Source organism: Delphinapterus leucas, chromosome 8, assembly GCF_059928025.1.
Source record: "Delphinapterus leucas isolate spDelLeu-1000000601 "Yukka" chromosome 8, BTC_Dleu_Yukka2, whole genome shotgun sequence".
In the NCBI taxonomy this organism is placed as follows: Eukaryota; Metazoa; Chordata; class Mammalia; order Artiodactyla; family Monodontidae; genus Delphinapterus; species Delphinapterus leucas.
Window position 1 is genome coordinate 62,650,281 of NC_143136.1, and position 26,469 is coordinate 62,676,749.

The 26,469-nt window shown below is 37.4% G+C and overlaps 2 protein-coding genes across 12 annotated transcripts; one reads left to right on the forward strand and one right to left on the reverse strand.

The window, feature by feature from the left end:
- Window positions 1–49: 49 nt before the first annotated feature.
- On the forward strand, window positions 50–10,327 carry METTL5 (methyltransferase 5, N6-adenosine). Of its 5 annotated transcripts, none has more exons than XM_089916710.1 (7): window positions 50–497; window positions 2,639–2,753; window positions 3,139–3,320; window positions 4,113–4,195; window positions 8,137–8,188; window positions 9,733–9,800; window positions 10,227–10,327. In XM_089916710.1, exons 1-7 carry the CDS (start codon window positions 389–391, stop codon window positions 10,263–10,265), a joined length of 648 nt encoding a protein of 215 aa, XP_089772836.1. In that variant the 5' UTR covers window positions 50–388; the 3' UTR covers window positions 10,266–10,327. The 5 variants fall into 5 exon arrangements, with proteins under 5 accessions (XP_089772836.1, XP_089772838.1, XP_089772837.1 ...); XM_089916712.1 differs by having other exon boundaries at window positions 50–330; XM_089916711.1 differs by having other exon boundaries at window positions 50–325.
- Window positions 10,275–19,747, reverse strand: SSB (small RNA binding exonuclease protection factor La). Of its 7 annotated transcripts, none has more exons than XM_022569997.3 (12): window positions 19,623–19,747; window positions 17,830–17,904; window positions 14,773–14,876; window positions 14,508–14,682; window positions 13,745–13,852; window positions 13,550–13,650; window positions 12,406–12,477; window positions 12,036–12,078; window positions 11,470–11,610; window positions 10,995–11,181; window positions 10,740–10,871; window positions 10,275–10,419 (listed from the first exon to the last, which is right to left on the reverse strand). In XM_022569997.3, exons 2-12 carry the CDS (start codon window positions 17,893–17,895, stop codon window positions 10,328–10,330), a joined length of 1,221 nt encoding a protein of 406 aa, XP_022425705.1. In that variant the 5' UTR covers window positions 17,896–17,904; window positions 19,623–19,747; the 3' UTR covers window positions 10,275–10,327. The 7 variants fall into 7 exon arrangements, with proteins under 7 accessions (XP_022425705.1, XP_089772832.1, XP_089772831.1 ...); XM_089916706.1 differs by lacking the exon at window positions 19,623–19,747 and adding an exon at window positions 19,044–19,591; XM_089916705.1 differs by lacking the exon at window positions 19,623–19,747 and adding an exon at window positions 18,229–19,591.
- Window positions 19,748–26,469: the final 6,722 nt, after the last annotated feature.

The following is a 26,469-nucleotide window of genomic DNA, read 5'->3' on the forward strand; positions in this document are numbered from 1 at the left end:
GTTGCAGCTCGGCGTGGGGCCGCTAGATGGCGGACGCTTGTGCGCGTGCGTGACGGCGCTTCCGGTCCCGGGCGAGGCGAGAGCAGCCTGTGGAAGGGCGGAAACGCGGTGTGAGGGTCTCTCGGCGACTCCACTCCAGTATCGGCGCGGGGTACCCTGGAGGCGGACCGAAGGCTGGTCTAGGACTCTGCCCACCGCTGGCCCGGGGAGGAGAGCGAGAACCGCCTGAGTCGGGTGTACCTTTCGCGCCCTGCGTTCCCAGCCTGGCCCTCAGCCCGCGGCCCTGAAAAAGGGGCGGGGGATCGGAGTTGGCGGGGAGATCCAGGTGAAGTAGGTTTCTCTGCAGATCCAGCGCCGTTAAACCCTGCGAACGCACACTTTTTAAAACATGAAGAAATTAAGGCTTAAGGAACTAGAGAGTCGCCTGCAACAAGTGGATGGATTCGAAAAGCCCAAGCTCCTTCTAGAACAGTATCCAACCAGGCCGCACATTGCAGGTAGGGCGGCAGCTGACCATGCCCTTGTCTCGCAGGTTAGTCCTGTCTACCCACTCCATTGTGAAAATAGAACAGTTATTTGGATACAGAGAAAGTCTAGAGGAATTCTGCTCTAAGATTTCATGTTGCGTTAGAGAGGACTTCCTTGACATTGCACCTGAAAACATCCCAAGCACGAGACTCTCTATCGTTTTACTGTTTGTTTTTCTGCATACCCCTCAACACTGTCAGACACTTTTTAATGTGTTTGTTAATCTTATTACACTATTAACTCCTTGAGGACAAAAATGTGCTGGTCTTGTTCACACAATTCCCAGAGCCTAGAAGAGTTCCTGGTACCACTCAGGAGCTCAGTAAATACTTGCTAAATAAGGATCCATTTCCCGGTGTAACGAATTGCCAGTACGAGGATTCCTACGCGTTATACTCTGCCCTGGAAATGAATTACTAGAGCTGGTAGTGGAAGGACTGAGTTTTAACAAATCCATAATAGGTGCTATATTAAAGATGAGGATGCATTTCAATTTTAACAAATGATCAGAGAATCAACAGTGTTGCTTGATGTGAGAGATTGATACTGGAAGTAAAATAACACAGGAAAAACCATTTATATTTAATAAACATATTACCAAACTCATTGAGGGAGTCTTAGGAAAATTAATTTTGTTGGGAACATCTGCAAGGAGGAGTCCTCCTAACTTCAACATAGTTCTGTTTCTAAGCTGCCAAAGAAAGTCAAGGAAAAAGTATACCTGCACTTACATATTGTCATAATTCCAACCAAAATTCCAACCAAAAATTGCACAAAATTGTGTCTGAGGTAAGACCAGTTATCTCAATTTAGATAATGATTTCTTTAATGTCTTCTGGCTGCAGGGTTTCTTAGTGGAATCCTTTTTTTTTCCCCAAATAACAATCAGTTGTTTCAAAGCCAGTGTGTAATATACACATGGTTGTGCTAATTCTTTGAGATACTAGCTTCAAAGTCACTAACACCTGCAGCAATAATCAGAACAGCACAGTCAGCCTGACACATCCCTGTAATTGTGTTTTTGATAAAACCTCTGGATCCTGGGGCATCAGTGATGGCCAGCAGCCCTTGGTGGGTTCAGATATCCACAGGGAGGTATCAGTGAAGTTACTCATGCTTAACCTTCAGTATAGCCCCAACCTTCGTGTATTTGAAAGATCCCTTTCTCATCTCAGCAGCTTCTGTTCTGCTCCTCAATAGTTCTCTTATCAGGTCTCATTAGTAGATACATGTGTCTGTAGATCATGAATATATATGTGTGAATATATGCGTCTAAAGGCTATATTGTGGATAGGTCTTTTCCTTTCCCATTCTAGCTTGAACTTACAGTACCTGTGTTATGGTGACAAACTTGCTGCAAAAAAAGTTCTGTTTTAATGTTAATGCTTGTTCAGTATTAGTGGTTCCCAGACTTACAGATTTCAAAGATCAGTAACATTTCACAACAATTTTGGAAACTGACATAGGGTTCCCAGGTCTATATTTTGACAAGGAAAGATTTTCTCTTTTTTTTTGCGGTACACGGGCCTCTCACTGCTGTGGCCTCTCCCGTTGCGGAGCGCTCCAGACGTGCAGGCCCAGCGGCCATGGCTCACGGGCCCAGCCGCTCCGCGGCATGTGGGATCTTCCCGGACCGGGGCACGAACCCGCATCCCCTGCATCGGTAGGCAGACTCTCAACCACTGCGCCACCAGGGAAGTCCAAGGAAAGAAATTTTTTAAACCTATTTACTCTTACCATCCTTTCATAAAAGTGAAATTTCAACATCAAAGAAAAATTGATATATGTATATGTGTATGGCAATGTTTTGAACAGGTTGAGAAAAAATAAAACATTTTGACCTTATTTTTCTCATTTTACCTCAAAGTTTTGTCATTCTTGGCATTGTCAGCAGAGACTAGTTTGGTGGAACCACTGGTATGTGTTATTATCCTTACTACATACCAAGTTATTATACCTTACTATTTTTTTAATAATCTGGAACACGATTTAGGGGAGGTCTAAATAATGAAAGATAAGAAATTGTTTTACAAAGAGTCATTTGCACAAATTGGATTTTGTTCATCAACTTGCCTACTTATTCCTTAATATGTTTTTTTTTATCATTCAGCATGTATGCTCTATACAATTCATAACACGTATGATGACATTGAAAATAAAGTGGTCGCAGATCTAGGATGTGGCTGTGGAGTGCTTAGCATCGGAACTGCAATGCTGGGAGCAGGGTATGTGATCCAGTACATACTATTTGGGTATGGGATGGTTTTAATAAGAAGAGTAAATAAAATCAACTGACTTATATTTATGGGACTCTATAGTGTGAGATGAGAGGAGCAAGAATCTAATACTGAGTACATTTAGAATGGGCAGAACATCAAAACAAACTAAAAAAAGAAACAACAACAAAAAACAGTAACAGCAGAAGTCATATGCCCCTCTTTTATATGAACCTGAGTTTCCAACCCTTGACAGTTTGGGAAATCATGCTGTTAAAAGACAACACTCACTGTCACTTGGTCAGTTGGGTTAAAAAGGTACATGGTTTTGGTTTTGTTGTTGTTTTGACTGGGGAGCTTTAAGTAGTAGTCACTTTGTGTTTTATATTTATAGGTTGTGTGTTGGATTTGACATAGATGAAGATGCATTGGAAATATTTAATAGGAATGTAGAAGAGTTTGAGTTAACAAATGTTGACATGGTTCAGTGTGACGTGTGCTCATTATCTAACAGAATGTCCAAGTCATTTGATACAGTAATTATGAATCCTCCCTTTGGGACCAAAAATAATAAAGGTTAGTAAGAAGAATCATGTGTACTGGTGTCTTTGTGGAAAAGCAAGTTTTAAAAACCATTTTCTCATTGATTATTTGGGTTAAGTGATTTTATCACTGTTTATTAAATAAACCAATCTCTTACCTATATAGTTATTACAGTTTGAATTTCAGTTTGTTTAATGCATGGCTAGGGAATTGAATTTTTCAATCTTTGTTTTCATAAGTTTGTGCTAAGTGAACAAATTTATCCACTTATTACTTATTCTTATCTGCTTTCTAGAATGATTTACCTAACCCTTATGAATGAGTATGAATCCCATAAAGGCTTTTATATTTTTAGAACCTCTTTTTAATGTCTCAACATTTGAAGGTTTCAACATGTGTCCATCAGTAACAGTGATTCACTGTGGCTATTTATTTTATGTATTTTGGGGGCAAGGAGGGTAAGAAGTCAGTAAGAAGAGGAAAAGACATGCAGTTTTAAAAGTCCTCCCTCCACCTGCCCCCACCATTCTGATTACTACTTTACTTGTTTGCTTCTGCCCTCTTTGAAAGTTGTTAATTTGGAATATAATATTAAAATTTTTACTTTAGCCTTATTTAAATGGGACAGTATAATTCTGGTTTTATTCCATCAACCTTAAAAGATATTTAGATATCTTGGTTATTTGTACTCTGTCTTGTTACAGAATTTGAAATGGCTATTTTGGAGTTTGGAAAAAAATGTTTCTAAATACCTAGTATTCCTTTAATCTTCTATTTTGATAACAGGTATATAATGTAAATAGGGGCTTTTTCTACTCTTAACAGGGACAGATATGGCCTTTCTGAAGACTGCTTTGGAAATGGCAAGAACAGCAGTATATTCTTTACACAAATCCTCAACTAGAGAAGTAAGTTCAAATCATCACAATATTCTGTGTCATTTATTTTTAAATTCATGACAGTATTTTAAGGATTTACTGTGAATACTAAATACCAGGGTATCTAATTCTCCTGAACTTTTAAAACATCTGGCACTTAGAAAATAAATTTTCCCTTTAACTAGCTAGCATTTGTGATTAGCTTTATTTTGTCAAAGGTTTGTTCAGGCAGGAGCTGTTAACAGGAGAGTGATTATATAATTCAGGAATAGAGGAGTAGGTGTAACGGTGGTTCCAGTATGTCCTTGTTTGCCTGTGTAAGCCCTGGTTGGTGCATCCCAGTGTCCTGGTGTGGCCTGGTGTGCATAAGGGAGGCAAGGGTGGCCTGGTTTTTCAGAACACTGAGCCTGGGAGGCTAAACTGATCTGAGTTCAGAACCCACTTCTTCCATTGTTCTTCACTATCAGCACATAACACATAAGGCTGTGTAGGATGTATTCCAGAAAATTGGGGGTGGGGCGGTACCTTTTTTTAGTGTCAGTTTAACATAGTGATCAAGAACAGAGACTATAGAGCCAGCCTACCTAGATTCAAATCTGAACTCTGCTGCTTCCCAGCTGTCTTCTCTTGGTCAAGGTACTTGAGTTCATTTTCGTCACCTACCCTGTACTCACCTATACTCACCTATACTCTTACATCATGAGGAACTAAGAGCACCTTATACTTTGCAGGGTTGGTGTGAGGATTAAATGAGTTAATATTTATAAAGCACTTAAATAGTGTCTGGCAATTGTCATGTTAGCTGTTATTTTAAATCAGACACGTATTAAGAGATTTTAAAGTAGTTTTGTAGGAAAAATATTTTATTTGTATAAATGCAGTGTACTTGAATTCAGTTGGAAACAAATTATGAATATATGGTAATCTAATAACCTTTAAAAATATATAAAATTACATAGCTAAAAATATATACAGGCATACCTTGTTTTGCCATTTGCTTTATTGCATTGTGTAGATAATGCATTTTTTACAAATTGAAGGTTTGTGGCAACCCTGCATCAAGCAAGTCTGTCAGCACCATCTTTCCAATAGCATTTGCTCACTTTGTGTCTCTGTGTCATGTTTTGGTAATTCTTGCAGTATTCCCAACTTTTTTATTATATTTTTATGGTGATCTGTAATCGTTGATATTACTATTATAATTGTTTTGGCATTATTTAGCAATAAAGTATTGCACACTTAATAGACTACAGTATAGTGTAAACAGAACCTTTATGTGCACTGGGAAACAAAAAATTCAGGTGACTCACTCTTGTGATATTCACTTTATTGTGGTGGTCTGGAACCAAACCTGTAATATCTCTGAGGTATGCCTGTATACTGTTAAACAATTAGTAGTGGTACCTGCAGGTAAGGAGCAGAGCACAACATGACTTTACTGGTAAATAAATCCCCATTCAGTAAGTGAAAACAAACACCAGGAATTATTGGTATCTAAGAAGCCTGTGTTGAGGAAGTCCCCAAGATCATCTTCAGGTTTGATGATTCACAAGGAAGTCTCATAGGACTAAGCATATCATCATACTCTTGACTGGGATTTATTATAGCTAAAGGATACAGAGCAAACTTAGCAAAGGGAAAGGTGCATTGGTCACAGTCCAGGAGAAACCAGGTGCAAGCTTCTAGAGTTCTCTCCCAGTGAAGTCATACAGGATGCACTTAATTCTTCCAGCAAAGAAGTTTTGTGACAAGGCATGTGAAATGTTGTCACCCAGGGAAGGTCATTGGAATCTTGGTGCCAAGGGTGTTTATTGGGTACTCATCACATAGGCACCTCCTGCCTGGCACATACCCAAATTCCAGACTCCCAGTAACAAAACAGGTACTCACCATAAACATTTTAAGCACAGTGAGCCACTATTATTAACGGATGGGGAGTGGAAACTCTCCCAAAATCTAAGTTCCCATACTCTAGCCAAAGGCCAAACTTAACATGTAGACCTTTCTAAGGATAAGCAGTCAGGCCTGCTATGAACTCTTCTGCAGTTTGGCATAACATAAATTTTATATTACTGATATACAGTTCATGCAAACCAAGTAAAATATGCCAATAAAAAGTGCAGTTAAGCAGCAAAGTCTAATTAATTGAATGAATTCCTGTAGTCAAGGAACTCCCATCTTCACTGTTTGGTATTGCCATGTTCCACCACCAGGAGGCAGCATATCAGCATTGTCCTGGATCCGCTTAATAGAACTTTAAGCAAATATTTACTTAAGTCCATTTTTATTTTGGCAGTGTAGAAGTATTTCCATTAGCACAGCAACTAAATAATTTGAGAAATTAATCTGGTGTGTATTGTGCATAATGTGAAGGAGGTATGATAATGAATGAACTTCTAATACTAAGACAGTCCTTAGTTTATGCTGTAGATATATCTGCTCTAAGCTTTGTGATAATTTTGCTTGTTTTAAGTATTCTATATAACTAGTAACATTGTTATTGAAGCTTACCTCAGACCCCTTAACTGTAGACCGTTGTCTTTTAAAAGTGCTTGGCCCTCTATTCATAATAGAGGTGCATTTGATAGAATTTTTTGATAGAAATACTTAGGTAAAATATAAGCATATCTTGGCAGATATGTTAATAATCTGGATGACTCTTACGGCTGTTGCCATATCTTCTTTCATTAGGCATTGTGAGAATTTAGTTCTTGGCTTATAGTTAAAGCAAAGTAGGTAGGCCAGGCACTGTTCTTTCAGTGTTTATCCCAAGCTTACCCCATTTATTCTTTGACATCTCTGCCAGAACCAACCACATTCCATTGTATAATCTAACATCTAAAACCTCTTTCACTAATCTTAGGGCTCAGATAGCAGAGAAATGTCATCATACTTTATTTCTCAAAAATTTACCAAGATCCTAGTATTCCATTAAATTACAATATTATTTGTATTAAAGTCTGTATCCTTATACAGAAATTTTAGATCTCAAAGTAGGGGGAAAAATATGCCCAGAACTGGGATTATTTATTAAATTCAAGAACAGACTACAAGCACAAACATATTGTCAGTATTGTTTATAATGGAAATATTTGAACCTCAAACATACGGATAATTGAGTATTTTATCAATCAGTTTGAGTACTGTGAACACTACCAACATGAACAAAATGCTTATACCAAATATTGCTATCTCTACTATGGTAGTTCTAAAAAATTATGCATAAAATTTACTTAGGGGATTATGGGCAACTTTTTTTTCCATTTTTATTAATGTTGGAGTGTTGTGTATATATTTTAATTCATAAAGCAATTTTTATAACAAATTAGTAATCAAAAATTTTATGAAGTAGTTTAAAATTCTTAGACCTATAAATAGCTAACATTTAGTACTTGCTCTGTATGCCACCACAGTTCAAAGCACTTTTCACATTCTGCAACAATCTGATGAGATATCATTATCATCCTCATTTAACGGATGAGGGAACTGAGGCACACAAAAAATGCCGTAATTTGCTCAGGGTTACATAGCTAATAGAGCTTCAGTTCAAATGCAGGCTGTCTGGTTCCAGAAACCATGTCCTTAACCTCTGTACCATACTGCCACTGAATTGCTCATGGACATAGATCTCTGCTGAATGGTTTCTAGGATACCTGTATATATTGATGAAATAACGCTGCAGAAACCATGAGTACATTATTTACTTTGATGCACTTCTGAAATAATAGCTTTATTACTTGAATTTAATTATGTAATTTGGCTCAGATCATTAAATGGCTTGGTTTTGTATTTTCAAAATATTCATCCAGTTGAAAAAATTTTAATGAAAATTCTAATTTAAATTAAATTAAATTCTAAATTAAATTAAATTCTAATGAAATTTTAAAAGCTTGAAAATCAAGTATTAGTAAAAAGCAATTTTTAAAAAACATTAAAGATCAGCTCACATTAACGTGTTATTTTATGTTCAGCATATTCAAAAGAAAGCTGCAGAATGGAAAATCAAGATAGATATTATTGCAGGTAAGACAATTATGTTTCTCATAAACAAATCTCAACCCTAATTATCTAAGAAGGCCAACAGGCATTAGCCTAACCAGAATTTTTACATGTGCTGAGAAAAGATATTGTAGAACATGTATTTTAGTGTGGCAAAATGTGTGTGGTTGGTAGTGGGTTGGAAACAGAGTAAAGGCAGGGTATCAATGTTTGCCCAAGACTGTCCCAATTTATGCATTTTACTGAAAATTTTTAATGGCACCCAAGTATTTGTTCTTTCCAGGCTCAGACAGAACCTTATAATCATCACAGTGACTTAAGAGCTTGGGCTTAGAGTTTGTCAGGCCTTAGTTTGAAATTCATTCCTGGAAAATACCACCAGATTATGCCTGGATTACCCTTCTATTTCAACTTTCTAATTGTCCCTGGAGTCAAATAACATGAAGCTTTTAATTTTTTTAGTGGGGGATAGAATATCATCAGCCACATGATGTAAATCATGTTTGGTACATTTTTATTAGTAAACTGGATAATATTCACAAACATCAGAATGGGAAAAGCATGTAACTAGAAGCTAACTATAATCCAAGTAATTCTGAAAAGCCTGAAATAAGAGTACAATAAGGGGGAAATTATTTTACACAATGATAAACTGACTGGATTAGTACTAATAGTGTTAACCACATAACTAGATCTATTGCCTTCATAATAATTAGTAATGTAATGTGTAAAAGTCTGTCTTCCTAGTATATTCAGTATTGTCACTCCTTACCTAGTTTAAGGTATTATAATATGCAACATGCAGACCTTAGAACAGTTCCAGTAGTAGCACACCAGGCCAGAGCCTTGCTACTCCAAGTGTGGTCCTCAAATGTGGACCATCAGCATTGACATCCCTTGGGAGCTTGTCAGACTTGAAGAATTTCAGGCTGCACCCAGACCTACTGAATTATAATCTGCATTTGAACAGGATTTGATTTGATTTGAAGGTGATTTGATTGCACATTAAAAGTTGAAAGCTGTGATTTAGAGAGTTAGAATTTGTTGCAAAATATGAAGCATAGGTAGGTAGACTTACTGCCATCCCTCTAAAGTTGATCAGTGCTAAGTTTTGAGAACCTACATTATCCTTTAGAAGAAGAGAATATGAAAAGTGGTTTTTCATTTGAGAGCTCAATAGGAAAATAATTAGCTACTTACTACCATTACTAAAATCCAAACCGGAAATTTTTAAAATAAGCATGGTTGTTGTGCAATTGGTAGCTATAGATTATTTAGGAAATTAAAAATAGGAAGATACTATCATATTTTCATGGGATACACTTTGACCACTTGTTAACCTTCTATACTCTTCCCCATAATCTCAAATTTTGATATAAATGACCAAAACAAATGCCAGGCTGTTTGCCATGGCTTATTGTGGGGATATATCAAATCAGTCCTAGATAAATTAAGTGACAGCTCTGAAATGTCTGGCTTATCAGCATTTAGTACTTCCTTAATTTTTTTCTTTTTTTTTTTTTAAGTCAAGGGCGGTTAATGTTTGGAAGTATAATTTTTACCCTTAGGTGGCTTTTGTTTTGTAGAGCTACGATATGACCTGCCGGCATCATACAAGTTTCATAAAAGAAAATCAGTAAGTCTCTTGATTCTAGTTTATCTACATTCAGTACTGAAAAACTTCACAGTAAGTAATTATTTCTAATGTTATCAAGTTGTTTGAGTGAATACAGAAAGCCAGCCTAGAAGATAAATACTTAACTCTGGGATGGGCCTATAACCACAACAACCAATATGCTGGTTTAAGATAAATTCTCAAATACTTTGGGCACAAAAATAAAAAATAAACTAATTTTATTTTTATGCAGTATACATTTTATTACTTTGTGCTAATACATTCTCATATTACAAAGGCAATTTAGTGGAAGGATGTTTCTTTTGATATTTGAATAATCTGAAAGAACACAAACAGAATTATACATAAAAAAATACTCATTTTGATAACAATAACCACCACAAAAAAAGACAAGTTAAACAACAAAAAAATTTTCCTTTCTTACAGGTGGACATTGAAGTGGACCTAATTCGGTTTTCTTTTTAAAAGCCTCCAGAGACAAAAGCAGCTTAAAATCTAATTAAAATGAATAAAAAATGTTTACTAAATTACTGGTCTCCGGCACCATTTTCTGTTTTCTGTTGTTTTGATGCAGGTTCTTCTTCTTTGTCTGTTTCTTCTCTTGCTCTTTTCACTGGTCCTATACAATGACAATTAATTTTCATTAAGTTCACTGTAAGCATTACTCTATTTTAATACTAAGCATAACTATAAAAAATAATTGTTTAAACAGATTAGCAACAACTTTCCTACACCAATGAGAAAACGCTTTTCCTTTAGTACGGACCTGGCTCTCTAAACTTAGCTTCCCAACATCTTTGTTTTCCACATGTAAAATAGCATAACCAGGGTCAATCACAATCTGAGAACATCACTTACACAGAAGTTGTAAAACCACATTGCTGTTCTCTCACACAAATAATTTCTCATCAAAGTACCAAAGGACTTAAAAAAACTTACTAGATGCACCATTTTCATCATGTTCATCATCACTGTCAAATTTAGTTTTCTTGCCCTGAAACTGTACTTTTCCTTTAGCAGACCCAATCTGGGCAGCTTTATTTCCCTTTCCTTTTCCTTTAAATCTGCGACCTGTAGAGACAAAATTGAGAAATCCGTAATGTTTTAAACCTCTCGTCAATGTCTTTTACCACCAATTAAAATTTTTACCCAAGCAAATGAGTTAAATAGTCAAAGAAAATCAGAATTAATGACCTTTTGACTTCCATTTGTTTAGGGATTCTTGTTGATCTTCTATTATTTTTTTCAATGCTTCTTTTTCCACATCTCCTTCTAGTACTTCCCAGGTGACCTCTTTGTTCCTTAATTGTAGGTTACCATTATTTGCATCTTTTGCTTTATCCAGTGCTTCCTTAGCTTTTTCTTTAAACAGAATTATTCCCTACACCAAAGACGGAAAACAAAGGCCAGGGAATTTTACTGAACATCAGGAAGTTATTAAAAAACTTGAAGTCACTAATTCCAACAGTTATTTATAGCACAATTCAGAAAATATCAGACATCACATCCAGTTACAGCAATAATAAAACAAAGTAAATAACCAAGTGGAAACTATTTTCATAAACATACTAACAAAAAATTGCTTTCTTCTACTAATGTCATCTTCTAAAAGATAAGTTTCTATGAATTTTTAAACTGAGTGGTTAAGAGCATATGAATATTTCCAAACCTCTTTGGCTCCTCTGACAAAGTCTATCCATTTTATTTCACCATGATTTGAGAAAAGGATATGCAAATCTTCTCTACACGTCTGATCATCTAAGTCCCCCGAGAATTTCAGCAAGCAGCCAATCTTTTCTTCTAGAGATTTCTATAAAAATATATAAGGTGATAAGTTTCTTAAAAGCAACCACAAACCAGAAATGGCATATACCTCCCTCTCCCTCTCTCTATACATACATATATATACACACACACACACACATACATACAAGGAATAAGCTAGAAACTAAAATGCTATTTTGAAGTAGTGTAAGTTTAAATAGTTTAAGTAGTTGGTGCATTTTCCTTTATCATCCTTTGTTCTACAATGGCTTCTGATTTTAACTTCTCCAGCAAATAATAGTTATTATATAAATCTTACTGCGCTGAATAAGTAATAATTTTAGGCAATATTTGGCTAATACTTCAGTGCTATGACAACTGTAGACTTGCTTACATATGTTCTTTAAAAAGTCCCCAGGTTTTTTATTCTCCTAAATTTGAATTACAGATTTCTTAGTAATATATACGTACCATTTCAGCATTTTCTGCTAACTTTTGTTTTTCTTCTTGCTCTCTACAAGTAAAAATATCATTAGAACGTTTCCATTTACTTCATGTATGAGAAAATTAAACCCTGATAAAGTTAACCTTAATCATGATGACTAAACTACTTAATAACCAAAGCCAGTCCTTAGGCTTTCTGACTGTCTGATGCCAGAGTGCAACACAATGTGGCCCCAAGATTATCAAGGCAGCTTAAGACCTCAATGTTTCATTAGCAAAAGAAAGGCCTACTGTACTCATTTCAGAGCTCATCATCAGCCTCACCTCCCAGAACCAGTAACTTTACCTGTCAAAGCTTTAAGGAACTAAAATGTTATGATTAGCTCAACATACTTACTGTTTAGCTCGTAATTTAGCTTCGATTTTATTTTGCTTTCTTTCTTCATTTTTTTTTGCAAAGTAATCTTCCCTGAAGGACACAAAATATAAAGGCTAATAAGTTCATGAGAACAAAGAGGACTGCAAATTATATTGAATGATTTAAGACATCGCACAAGAATGAATGTTACATTCTCTATCAACAAAATTACCTATAAGTTCAAAATACATTATTTTTTAAAATAACAGCTTTACTAAGAAAGAATTCACATGCCATAAAATTCATTCTTTTAAAGCATATAATTCAATGACTTTTAGTATATTAAGAATTGTACATCATCACTACTAATGAATTTCAGAACATTTTCATCACCACAAAAAAGAAACCCTATATTCGCTAAGAATCTCATGCTGATTTTCATTTTTCATGTATAGAAAAAAGAAAGTATACCAAAAGTTATGCAACTAATTTGCTTCATAGTTTTTTAGTGTTAATTTCACAAAAGCAAAAATTCTGAAATCCCTGAGACCCAAGAATAAGAGCAGTTATGAAAATCACAAGTTAAAAAAATCTTTGAGTTTAACACTGACAGCATGATTTATCACTGTGCATCTCTAAGTCCATCAGATTTAGTATACAGCATTTAGAAGACTGTGCAATGCAAAAGTAGGGGATTATGGCCCCACAACCATATCATGAAAATGTCCTGGTTTGTCCTAATTTTTAGACACACACACAGGTGCGCACACACACACACCAAGAATGTGATTCAAATCTCTATTAAATAATCCTTTGTACTGTATAAAAATACAGGCATATATAGATTACGAGAATAGATAAAAAAATTGTACAGTGATTTATTCTCTAACCACACCAAAAGCTCAGATTTTATCATCAAGCTTAACTATAAGTTTCACATGCAAAATAAGTACTAAAACTTAACCTCCCTTATTACGTGCTTGAAAAGGTCCTAACACTTCCTTACAGTCTCAAAGGACTAGTAGTTCCAGTGAGCAAACTTCAAGCATTTCTCAAAGGATGCCTAAGGATACTAAAAATACTGGTCTTACTGTAGGGAATGTTATGCTATACTCCTTACCCCAGTGTGTCAATTCCAGACAACTAAGTGGCCAAAAAAAAAAACATCAGCAAGTTGACTTACTTGAAAAGTATTAGCAGGTCTGTGTCTTTGTACTTCTGGCCAGTGGTCTCAACAAACTTCTTAGCAGATTCAATGGTATCAAATACAGCAAATATTGATCCCTATTAGAAGTGGAAGAAAAGTTGGGGTTTTTTTTAAAGTTACATCCCAAGTATCTTTCTACTAGAAAATGTCTGTTACATCATACAACCATACCTTAAATGCTTTGTGCAATGTTCTTCTCATCTGAATATTTAGTACCTGACCTTTATCTTCCAACCATTCTTTTATGTCATCAAGGGTTGCATCAATTGGGAAGCCTTTCTGTGAAGAGTAGGAAGAAATGTACAAATGACAACTCAAGTAAACGATTTGTCAGAAATTCTGATTTATTTTGTCTTGAAATGAAGCGAGGATATATATATCTCTCTTTCTCTGTCTCTTAAATGTTTAATAGCTCTGGTTAAGAGCCATTGTTGACCAGTGCAATAGAAGTGACTCGTTTATCTGGGATTCACTTCAAAATAATCCAGATAGGCCAAAGATAAAACAAGATTAATCACGTTAGTAACTGTTGAAGTTGGATAATGGTACATTATATATTCAATCTACTTCTGTATGTCTGAATTTTTGCAGAATAAAAAAATCTACTTAAAAATTAATGTGCTAAAGAAAACAGCTAACAAGTTTAGCTGTTGATAAGTAAGAACAGTTGATGTGCACTGGGTACTTACAATATGTATGTCAAAAGATTTTGTCCAATGTTATACGGGTTTTTTCATTTAATTCTCACAGCAGTTCTATAAGGTAAAAAATATTATCCCCATTTATGAAGATAAAGCTTACAGAGGCTAAGAATATTGCCCAAGGATATACAGTAAGTGGTGAAGCTATGATTCCTGAGCCCTTATTCTTATCCACCCTATGTGCTTTCTAAATAAATTTAAGATATAATTAAATGCATTAAAGGCCCACTTACAATATAAACAGATCTGTTTTTTACATCATTTTTATACTCATCAGTCACTTCAGGGAGGGGTTTGCTTGGAGATCTTCTAATTTTAGTTTTATCTTCACTTATTTCCATAAGTTCCGCCTTTGATTTGCTCAATGCTTCTACTATTACATTAAAGTCTGTTGTTAGACGGTTTAACCTGCAAAAAAATATATATAAAAGCATTGTAAAACTTAGTAGTAGCACTTGCTGTTAGCAGAAAATCTTATAATTTGAAAAAGGTTTTTACCTATTAAATTTTATCATTATCTCCAAAGGTACCCAGCCTTCATCCAGTTTGATCTGTTCCTTTAAAAATTTGTCGCGTGGCAAATTGAAGTCACCAAAATAATACTGCAAGATAATTACAGTATATTGCAGAGCACTGTATAATATTGAGTATAAAAAATTACCATTACATCACCAAGTCCTAGTCTTAAAAATACATGTCAAAACTTAACTGGTGGGACTTCCCTGGCGGTCAGTGGGTAAGACTCCACGCTCCCCATGCAGGGGGGCCAGGTTCAATCCCTGGTCGGGGAACTAGATCCCACAGGTATGCCACAACTAAGAAGTCCCCATGCCACAACTAAGACCCGGCACAGCCAAAATAAATAAATATTTAAAAAAAAAAAACTGGCAATAAACATTTTCTCTTAAATACACTGTAATATTTATAATACATATTAACAGAAAGATAAAACTAAAAATAATTATTGAAACAATATATTTAGCAGATGTGACAATAGATTAGAAAGCCTTAAAACAAAAACATATTTAAGGATTTGGTATATGAAAAGCCTCTTATTTCAAGTCAGTGTGAAAAGAACAGATTGTTAAATTTAAGAAACTAGAATAATCTGATTAGTCACTCTAACTTTTAAAAAAATAGAAAAATTTAAAAGTTAAAAAATTAGGTAAGCTGGGACGAAGTGAGAGTGGCATGGACATATATACACTACCAAATGTAAAATAGCTAGCTAGTGGGAAGCAGCTGCATAGCACAGGGAGATCAGCTCGGTGCTTTGTGACCACCTAGAGGGGTGGGATAGGGAGGGTGGGAGGGAGACGCAAGAGTGAGGGGATATAGGGATATATGTATATGTATAGCTGATTCACTTTGTTATACAGCAGAAACTAACACACCATTGTAAAGCAATTATACTCCAATAAAGATGTTAAAAAAAAATTGGGTGAGTATTTACCTAATTTAAGCACAGAGGCACTCTTCCTTAGTATAAAAACAAAGAAAAAAGTATACATGAAAAAACCCAGGTGTGACTACTTGGAATGCCAAAAGTAGCATAAAAAGTAAAAGACAAACACAAAAGCTTATTAATACTTCTTATAAATCAACAAAGAAGAAAAAAAACCTCTGAAAACCCTAATAGAAAAATGAGTAAAGGACACTTTTGTTTTGGGCCACACCACACTGCATGCAGGATCTTAGTTCCCCAACCAGGGATGGAACCCGTGCCCCCTGCATTGGAAGCATGGAGTCTTAACCACTTGTTTGCCAGGGAAGTCCCAGTAAAGGACATTTTTTTTTAATTACTAAAAATAAAAATGTACTATAAACATTAAAAAGTTCAAGCTCACTATTAAACAATAAATGCAATTTAAAGCAATGAAAAGCATTTAGCCAAAACTCTAAAGACAAGAATACCCAGTATTGGCCTGAACACAGAGAAATGGTCATGCAGGTAGAGATGTTAACTGGCAGTAAGTATCAAAAATCAAAAGTTCTGGGGGCTTCCTTCCAGTGGTTGAGAGTCCGCCTGCCGATGCAGGGGACACGGGTTCGTGCCCCGGTCTGGGAAGATCCCACATGCCGTGGAGCGGCTGGGCCTGTGAGCCATGGCCGCTGAGCCTGAGCCTCCGGAGCCTGTGCTCCGCAACGGGAGAGGCCACAACAGTGAGATGCCCGCATACCGCAAAAAAAAAAAAAAAATCAAAAGTTCTAAAAAAACATGTATAACCCTTGAGGCAGTACATCTCCCTCTAGGAATTTTATCTTAGAGAAATCAATAAACATGTTTAGTAACATTTATATATAAAGATATTCATCGTAGAATTACTACAGCTAAAAAATTGGATATGTCCTACATATCAAATAGGGGATGGTGTAAATTACTGATGATACAAAACTACTCCCCCATAATGCATCCTATGTTTGGTGGGGGGAAAAGGGAAAAAATTATGTTACTGTGAGCACTGACCAATTTGTGAAAAGGTATTTATCAGGCTTTTAACCTTGATTACCTCAAGAGGGTGAGATTTGAGAGGTGGCAGGTTGTGGGACATTATTAACTTTTTCTATATACAGTTTTCTTCACAATTATAAAGAAATTAATTTTAAAAAAAAGCTGTAACACAGGAAATTTAAAATAACAGAGAAGTGCAACTTTGAAAAAGTTCTGAGAGTTGCAAAAAAAACACCAAACAATATGATCTGAAGTTCCTCATTAAGAATATAAAACATAAATTAAGAGATAATTTCCCATGTAGCCATTACTGATACTGTAAAGCACCAACTTAAATACAATACCTAAATTCAAAAAAAATGTTAAGAGAAAACAGATACTCTTAAAAGTTACAATGGCTGAGACTTCCCTGGTAGTCCAGTGGTTAAGACTTCGTCTTTCAATGTAGGGGCTGCAGGTTCCAGCTAAGATCCCACATGCCTCACGGCCAAAAAACCAAAACATAAAACAGAATATTGTAACAAATTCAATAAAGACTTTAAAAATGGTCACATCAAAAAACAAAAACAAAAAAAAAAACACCACCAAAAACAGAAAAACCCAAAAAACAAACAAACAAAAAAACACCTTTAAAAAGTTACAATGGCTGAGAACACCTAATTGGGCAGGAAAAACTACTAGGACCTGCAAGAATAAAGTGCTATTTAACAGGGAAGGTATTTTACAAAGGATTTTAAAAATTATTTTACTATGTGCTAGGCACTATTCCAAATGTTTTACATTTTGTGAACTAATGTAACCCTCACAACCACCTTATGAGGAGGGTACACTATTATCCTCGCTTTACAGACTAGGAGAAAAAAGTTAACTAACACTATAGTGTTACCTTTTGAAATGTCTTTGTTCTTGAGTTTCAGAAACAGGCTCCACCAATATAAAACTGTATACTACTGTATGTTTATCTAACTCCAAGAATCAAAGACAAACCAAAAGTTCAATAGATCAATATACTGAAATTAAATGGTCTATCTGTATTTTTTTTGAGGCCCTAAATTTCCTCTCAAAGAGCCTGGTTTTGCAGTGTAATACCACAGGAATCATACCTCTATTTGATGACAGATTTTGGCCTCCAGAGCAGCCATTTTTTCATTATCACCATTTTCTGCCATTCTGGCTATCTGTAAAATTTCCCAAATTGGCATAAAAAAGTTATTTACTTTTTACGTAAAACTCAAGACCATTAAAAGAATGTTCTAAAATTATCAATATCCCACTGTTTTCCTAAAAATCAGTAATTTTTAATTTCATGGGTTCAATTTCTCTACTCAATTCTCAAATTTCAACAAAAGAAAACTTTGAAATTAGTGATGAAAATCTATGGATAATCCACACCCCTTCCAGTAAATCACTGTTCCATCTTCTATAACAAAGTGAGTGGTTATCTTCATTTAGCTGATCTAGAAAGAAAGCTTTGAGGGAAAAAACTCCATTCAACCACTTACCAATCATTACCAGGTTTAAGTAGATCATCATCTGTCAGTATATTACTGTGGATCTCAGTCTTGTTTGGTGTGGGCCGAATTTCGTTTAAAATTAGTCATAGCTGACTTACCAAAAACTTGTTATCAACAAGATTATGTATCAAAACTTTAAGGTAAAAAAAATTCAAACACTACATACAGTCAGGGTTAGATTAAATAAATGCTAATGATAAGGAACATAGGAAAATGATCATTTGAGAACCTGAGGACACTAATACATTAAACTGGGCGTATGCCTACTAATTTACTAATACATTGGTTAACCTTACAGCCAGTTTCCTGTTTCACATCCCTGACAATAGCATTGTAGGAAAAAATAAAGCTGTGAAGTTGGTTTGCTAGGGATAACAAAGTCTCCTGACTTCAAATTACTTGCTTCTAGTGCTCCGTTAAAACCATCCAAACACCGTGTACAACAGTATATTTAAAAGAATTCATCAAGGATATCTGCCATTAATTAACTCTAGCGATGAACTATGACTGGTACACTTCTTGGAAGCATGGCTTTACAATTTGTAATTGCTATGCAATACAACCTGGATGCACACTGGAAGCTCTCCTATGGTGCAACATCTCACTACAAAATTTGGCCAATCTTACGCTTTGGTTGTCGATCATAATTCCTAAGTTATTACTGTGATCTAGGGCCCCCTATAAAACAAAGGGTGAGATAAAAGACCTATTTAGTCTTTGTAAGACTTCTTTGGCCTACCCAATTTTGGAACTTCATGAGATACTTTCTCAGAATGTACATACAACTAGAAGTGAAATATTACCCTCACTTTCCAATTTCGCTCAGAAGCCTTGATGTGAGTGAATGAGGACCATTAAAACCCAAGAGTGTGACGCCAGGGGAACACCTGCGGCCCCGATTCCCCGGCCTCCAATCTGTCCCACACGATCCAAGGAACACTTCGGCGTTTAACCCACGTCGACCTCTCCAGAAACATACACAGTCTGACAGAAACATCCGCTTTCGGCGACACTGGAAAGCGGTGGAGGTACGAAACCTTAAAGACGCAGTGGGGATGCGGGCAGCCTGGGTCCAAAGAACCCGCCACAGCCCGTCCCAAAGCAACCCCTCGGTCGCCTGTGCCCCAACCACGTGCGGGGGAACCCTAGCTCCTGTGAGGAACGCAGAGGCCGGCTCCCCACCTCGCGGCTGCCCGCGCCCCTCACTCCCCAGCCCAGCGCGCCGCCTCCGGCTGCGGCCCACGAGGCGCTCGCCCCGAACGCGAGGAAGGCGAGGAGCGCACGCAACCAGCGTGGGGCAGCAAGGAAAGGGAACGCGCCGTCGCGCACAACGCAAAGCAGACCCTTTTGTACCTTCTTTTTAGCCACCTGGAGTTGCTCACCTTTAAGTTCCCGGTCCCACAGAGACGCGCCACAGGGTCACTAACAGCGACACCGACGTCTCCTATCCCTAGCGCCGCCAGCTTGCCTAACGCGCCTAAAGAAGATGGGGGTTGTCCCGGCAGCCCTTGCGGCCAGGGTGGGCGGGGCTTCGGGCGGGCCCGAGCCGGCTCCGCGCTCTGAGCATGCGCTGCGGCCGCGGGCTCCCAAGGCCGGAGAAGTCCCGCCCTCAGTTCGAGGAGTTTGGGTTAAAACGGCCAGCGGGACCTTGGAGGATATTACGTTAAATATTTATTGTTAAGTATTTCTGGACAGAACTTGTATTTCCAGCCCTTCCTTAGGCTGTCCATTCACATGAAGTGGTTGACTTTTTTTTCAGATTATACTTCTAAAAAAATTGTTTTAATTATCCGTAATAGTTCCCCCTCAAAAAAATGACAAGTAAAATTTTTAAAAAGTGAAAAATTCATGGAATCTTAGAGTTGAGAAAACAATACAGTAGATCGTTTAAGAGCTGGAACTCTGAGGACTTCCCTGGCGGTCCAGTGATTAAGACCCTGCGCTCCCACTGCAGGGGGCACGCGGTTGGATCCCTGGTCCAGGTAAGATCCCGCACGATCCGCAGCCCCGCCAAAAAAAAAAAAAAAAAAAAAAGAGCTGGAATTCTGAAACCAGACTGCCTGCATTCAAATAACGGCTCTCCAGTTTACAGGCTGTGTGATCTTGGGCAAGTTACTCAACTTTTCTATCCCTCACATATAAAATTGGGCCAATGCTAAATATCTTATACCTCGTACCGTTGTCGTGAGCATTAAATGTGATACAACATATGTACCTTGCTGGGAACTGTGCGTGGCATATAGGAAGAGGAGCAGCATATATTAATTTAAAACAAACAAAAAACGTCATTTTAAAAAACTGAAAGGCCATCTAGTTCAGAAGCCTGTTGGTCTGCTAGAGCCGCCTTCTTTTTTTTTTTTAATCTTAGTTCCCCCACCAGGGATTGAATCCCGGGCCAACGGCAGTGAAAGCGCGGAGTCCTAACCACTGGACCGCCAGGGAATTCCCAAGAGCCCTTTTCTATTAGTATACTTTTTGCACAATAGTTTTAGTCACTTAAAGGAGTTTTTTTCTTGTGGTGAGGCAATCTTTTATTTTCCCCTGAGTTTTCTTGAAAATTTAAAATGGTATTGGTGAAATAGCCTATTAAGTGATTTCAGAGTTTTTTGGCAGTCCCAAAACAGATCAAATGAATTTATTTGGAAAAAAATTCAGTTATAGGTTCAATCCAGACATAACGTTAAGCCAATGAGAAAAAATTAATAGAGTTATGCTGAGGTAGTTTAAATTCAAATGAATCATGTTCTCTTTTATCCACTCAACAAATATTTATCTAGTCTCTACTTTGTACCAGACAAAATAAAAACTTAATTCACTTTTTGATCAAGTCAGTGAGAATATAGGTATTTAACAGGGCAAATCATATGCATGTCAGCGTATGCCCACTCAGCTGTTCAGCATAGTATTTACTACATGCCTACTAATGTCCTGGTGTGGAGCTTGGCAGTGGGAATGAAAAGACGCAGACTCTGCCTAGAGACAGTGACACCTAAACAAATGACCCTGCTCCTTTTATGCCTGCACAATGTCTGGGTAGAACCACAGATACAGTCTGTTACCAGAAACCACTTACTGCAAAACATTTAGTGTTCCTGTCAGGTCCCTGATCCTTTACTTTCTCTTTCTTTTCTTCTCCTTTTCTTTCTCTGTCTCTGTCTCTATCTCTGTCTCTGTCTCTGTCTCTCTTCTAGGAGCCAAGCTCCATGCAGCCACCACCCTTTAGGGAAAATGGATTCCTGGCTGCATACCAGGAAGGTTCTTTTTTCAGATGAAGCATCAAGAAGACTCTCTCTCATGCTGATGTCCATCTCTTTAATAACATAACTTTGTAGGATAATATACTAAAAGACCTTCTCTTTGAGTGTAGATTTAGTAGAACTATTTTAGAGAGCAACTTGGTAATATCTGCTAAAGTTTATGATATGCATAGCTGATGGCCCCAAAGTCTACTCCTAAAAGTATATTCTAGGGAAATTTTTACATCTGTGCATAAGAAGACATGTTCAAGAATATTCATAGCAGCATAGTATATAAATGCAAAGAATTGGAAATCCATTAAATGTCCATCAAAAAAGAATGGGTAACTAAATTGCGGTGTAATTAAACAATGAAATAATAAACTATACAATGATGAAAACAAATAAACCAAAACTGCATGCATTAACACTGATGAAATTCACAAACATGATGCTGAGTAAAAAAAAAAAAAGTTTTAGAAGAAATATAAGTAGCACCCCTAGCCATTGTGGCAGTGAAAAATCCCCTTACATTTCTAAATACTAAGAGATGGTTATTGCTGCCCTTCCTCCAATATTAAGAACAATTAGTCAGGATAATGGCATTATTCTAGCTTAGTTAGACATTTAGTTTGAACTACTTGTTAGCCATCCAGGTAGAGATGTCAAGTGGACAGTTGGTAAATGAGTTTGGAACTTAGGGGAGAAGTCAGGGTTGGAGATACAAATTTTGGAGTTATTAGCATATAGGAGACATTTAAAGCCATGGCATTAGATGAGCTCTCTTAGAGAGAGTACAGACAGTGAAGATAAGAGGGCCCAAGACTGAACCCTCTAGCATTCCAACTTTTTGGATACTGGATAAAGGAAGAGAAGCATGTACAGGAACTAGAATAAGCACAGCCTGAGAGGTACTAGGAAAATATGGTGCCATAGAAACTAAAGGGGGAGGATGTTTCAAGGAAGAAATAATCAACTGAGTAAATTCTTCTGAGAAGGGTTGCAGCCTGACCAATTTTGTCATTATGGCAGAGACTGTTACTTATCCCCCAGTACTGGCTCTCCCCTTCCTCTATAATAATATCACCCCTGGGCTTCCCTGGTGGCGCAGTGGTTGGGAGTCTGCCTGACAATGCAGGGGACGCGGGTTCGCGCCCTGGTCTGGGAAGATCCCACATGCTGCAGAGCAACTGTGCCCGCGAGCCACAATTACTGAGCCTGCGCATCTGGAGCCTGTGTTCCGCAACAATAGAGGCCGCGATAGTGAAAGGCCTGCGCACCGCGATGAAGAGTGGCCCCCCCTTGCCACAACTAGAGAAAGCCCTCGCACAGAAACGAAGACCCAACACAGCCATAAATAAATAAATAAATAATAATATCACCCCTGATTTTTAACCAAACGCATGGCCAATCAGAGATTAAAACTGCATTTTTTCCAGTCTCCCTTTCAGCTAAATAAGACCATGTCTGGTCAATGAGATGGAAAAGTGATGTGTGCAATTTCTAGGTCATTCTTAAAGAGACTGAGTTTGTTCTTTTCCCACTAGCTAGGTGTGGATGTGGTCATGAGCAAAATTGGACCAAGAAAATGAAGGCAACACCATAGGTATGGCAAAGCAGCAATAGAAGGGAGCCAAGTCCCTGACAGCCTAGAGTGTCATACCAGCCCTGATGGCCTCCTAGAATGGACTTACCATTAAACGAGATTTAAAAAAAAATAAATAAAAGCAATATTGCTAGATTTTTGGTCACAGTTAGGCAACAGATCTGTCACTAAGTGGCAGAATACTCAAATAAATCAAAGCTCCAGGCCGAGAGCACCACTCTGAGGCTGCTTGGCTTGTGCTAGACTTTTCTATTTTTGTGTGTGTGTAAGATGAATGTCAGAGTGCCTAAAAGCCAGAAATTCAGTGTCTCCCTGAGCTTTGGGAATGGGTTGTAGGACCGGTTTTTTGTCTTCCTGCTAATAGATATTCAAATGTATGACAGAATCTTGTCTGAGACCTGCCTTCATTGTAACAGATCACCTGAGCATGAGGTTCTTGGGGGGAAACCTAGAGCCCAATCCTATATCTGACAACTGGAGGCCTCTAATATTCCCCCCAATTATCTAATAATTGTGAGTAACCAAATTTTCTTGGGTCAATTTGCCACATTTGACCCAGTGAACAGGTTGGTATATACGTAAATTATAAGCAGACCTTTTATAGGCGACAACAAGTGGAAATTTATAAAACAGCACAGGTTCTGTACTAAGACTTTGTCTAAAATAAAATATTTGTGACACATAAAGGGAAAAAAGGAGTCTTTGGGGGGTAAACTTTAAAAAAAAACTTTTAACATTGAATTATAACATACAAACAGTGAAGTGCATGAATTTTAAGTGTATGGCTTAATGAAGTTTCACAAATGAACACTACTTTGTAACCACCACGCAGACTGAGATAGAGAACATTTTCAGGACTCCAGAAAGTTCCCTCTTCCAGTCAATAGCCTCCTTAAAAGTAACCAGGATAGATTAGCTTTGCCTGTTCTAGAAGGTCATGTAACTGGAATCATGTAGTAAATATATATGTCGTATATGTTTGTACCACAGTTGACTTACCTATTCTTCTGTTGGTGGACATTTGGCTGTTATGAATAGGCTTCTCTGAACACTCTTGTGCATGTCTTTCAGTAGATACATTCTGTGTGAACAAAATGAAATACACTCATTTTTGTGAGGTGTATAGTTAAGAGTGAAATTACTGAGTCACAGGGCAGACATGTGTTTAGCTTTACTATGAACTGCCAAATATAGCTTTCTAAAGTGGTCAGATCATTTTTCACTTGCACCAGCAATGTAACTGCTAAACATCCTAGACAACATCCTATCATTCTTTTTATTTTACTTTACTTTTTTGGCTGTGCTGCACAGCACGCGGGATCTTAATTCCCCGACCAGGGATTGAACCCAGGCCCTTGGCAATGAAATCTCAGAGTCCTAACCACTGGACCACCAGGGAATTCCCCTTACATTCTTTTTAATTTTGACCATTCTAATGATGGTGTGGTGATATCTCATTGTGCCTTTAATTTGCATCTCCTTGATGATTTCTGATATTGAGCACTTTTTATATGCTTACTTTCCATTTGGACATCCTCCTTTGTGAAGGGCCTATCACGTGTTTTGCCCGTTTTTAAAATTGATTTTTAGGAGTTCTTTACATAATCTAGATACAAATCCTATGTCAGATATATGTATTGTGAATATCCTCCCCCAGGCCATGGCTTGCTTTTTCACTCTCCTGTTGGTGTCTTTGGATGATTATTGCTTTTTATATTTAAGAAATTATTGCCTACTCCAAAGTCATGACAATATTCTCCCCTGACTTCTTTTAGAAATTTATTGTATTATTTTCACGTTTAGTTCTGCCATTCATCTCAAGTTAATTTTGAAATATAGTATAAGGTACATGACCAAGTTCCTTTTTTTCTATATGGATAGAAAGTTAATAGCTCTAGCATCATTTATTGAGAAGATTGTTACCATGACTAGTTCTAGAATGGCTATCCAAATGTATCCAACTTTTTAAAAAAGTCAAGACGTAAAATAGCCACTTAAAAAATCCAGATAGTACATTCATGTTAATAGCAGCATTATCCACAATAGTTAAAACAAGGAAGCAACCCAAGTTTCCACTCACTGATGAATGGATAGGCAAAATGTGTAATATACAGGCAATGGGATGGATTTCAATACATACAATGGAATTCACATTGAAAAGGAAGGAGGGACTTCCCTGGTAGTCCAGTGGTAAAGAATCTGTCCTGCAATGCAGGGGACGTGGGTTCGATCCCTGGTCGGGGAACTAAGGTCCCACATGCCACGGGGCAGCTAAGCCCGTGCACCACAACTGCTGAGCCCGCACGCCTCAACTAGAGTCTGCGTGCTGCAAACTACAGAGCACACGTGCTCTGGAACCTGCACTCCACAACTAGAGACGAGAAAACCCATGCGTCACAACTAGAGAGAAGCCCACGTGCTGCAGCGAACCCAAGCGCTGCAACAAAAGATCCCGTATGCTGCAACGAAGATCCCGTGTGCCGCAACTAAGACACCACGCAGCCCCCCAAAATAATAAAATAAACAAAAATTTTTTGTAATTAAAAGGGAAGGAGATTCTGCAATATGCTACAGCATGGACGAACCCTGAGGACATTATGCTAAGTGAAACAAACCAGTCACAAAAATACAAATACTATGTGATTCCACCTATATTATAAAAACAGAAAGTGTAAATGTGGTGGCCAGAGGCTGGAGGCAGGGGAGAATAGGGAGTTATTGTTTAATGGGTGTAGAATTTCAGTTTCACCACATGAAAAGAGTTATGGGGATGGATGGTGGTGATGGTTTCACAACAGTGTGAATGTATTTAATACCACTGAACTGTACATAATTAGCTGGAATTATTCTACTTAAAAATATTACCACGTTCATGTTTTAGTTTCCTTGATGTACAGCTCATACAGGAAAGGCAGGATATACGCTTGATTTTTTTCTTCTCTTCAACAATTTTCAGCATAATGAGTTGGTTTCTTAATATTCTTCAAGAGTAACCAATTAGGGCTGCAAGGTTTGAGATTAGGTTCCCCAAAGCAAGTCCTACAATGCTGAAGATGGCACTAAATGGCATCATCTGAGAAGGTAATTGGCCCCTGACCCTACCCAACTGATAAATTCCACTAGGTAGACATGAACCACTCAGCCAGCAGAGTAGGAAGGTCAGCAGACAATTTCTCACACACTATCCAACAATTAATTGACTTTTTGAAAAACTGCCAAAAATAATCCTCATTAATAGACAATAGATTTCAAGTGGTAACTCTTCTGGGAAACCCAAAATTTTTAGAACAGCCAAGAAGATAGAAATCCAAGGTTTTAGTAACCTTCGGTGAAAAGTAAGGCAACACTGGAAATAGTCGGGGGCAAATCAGGGAATTTGGGGCGGCA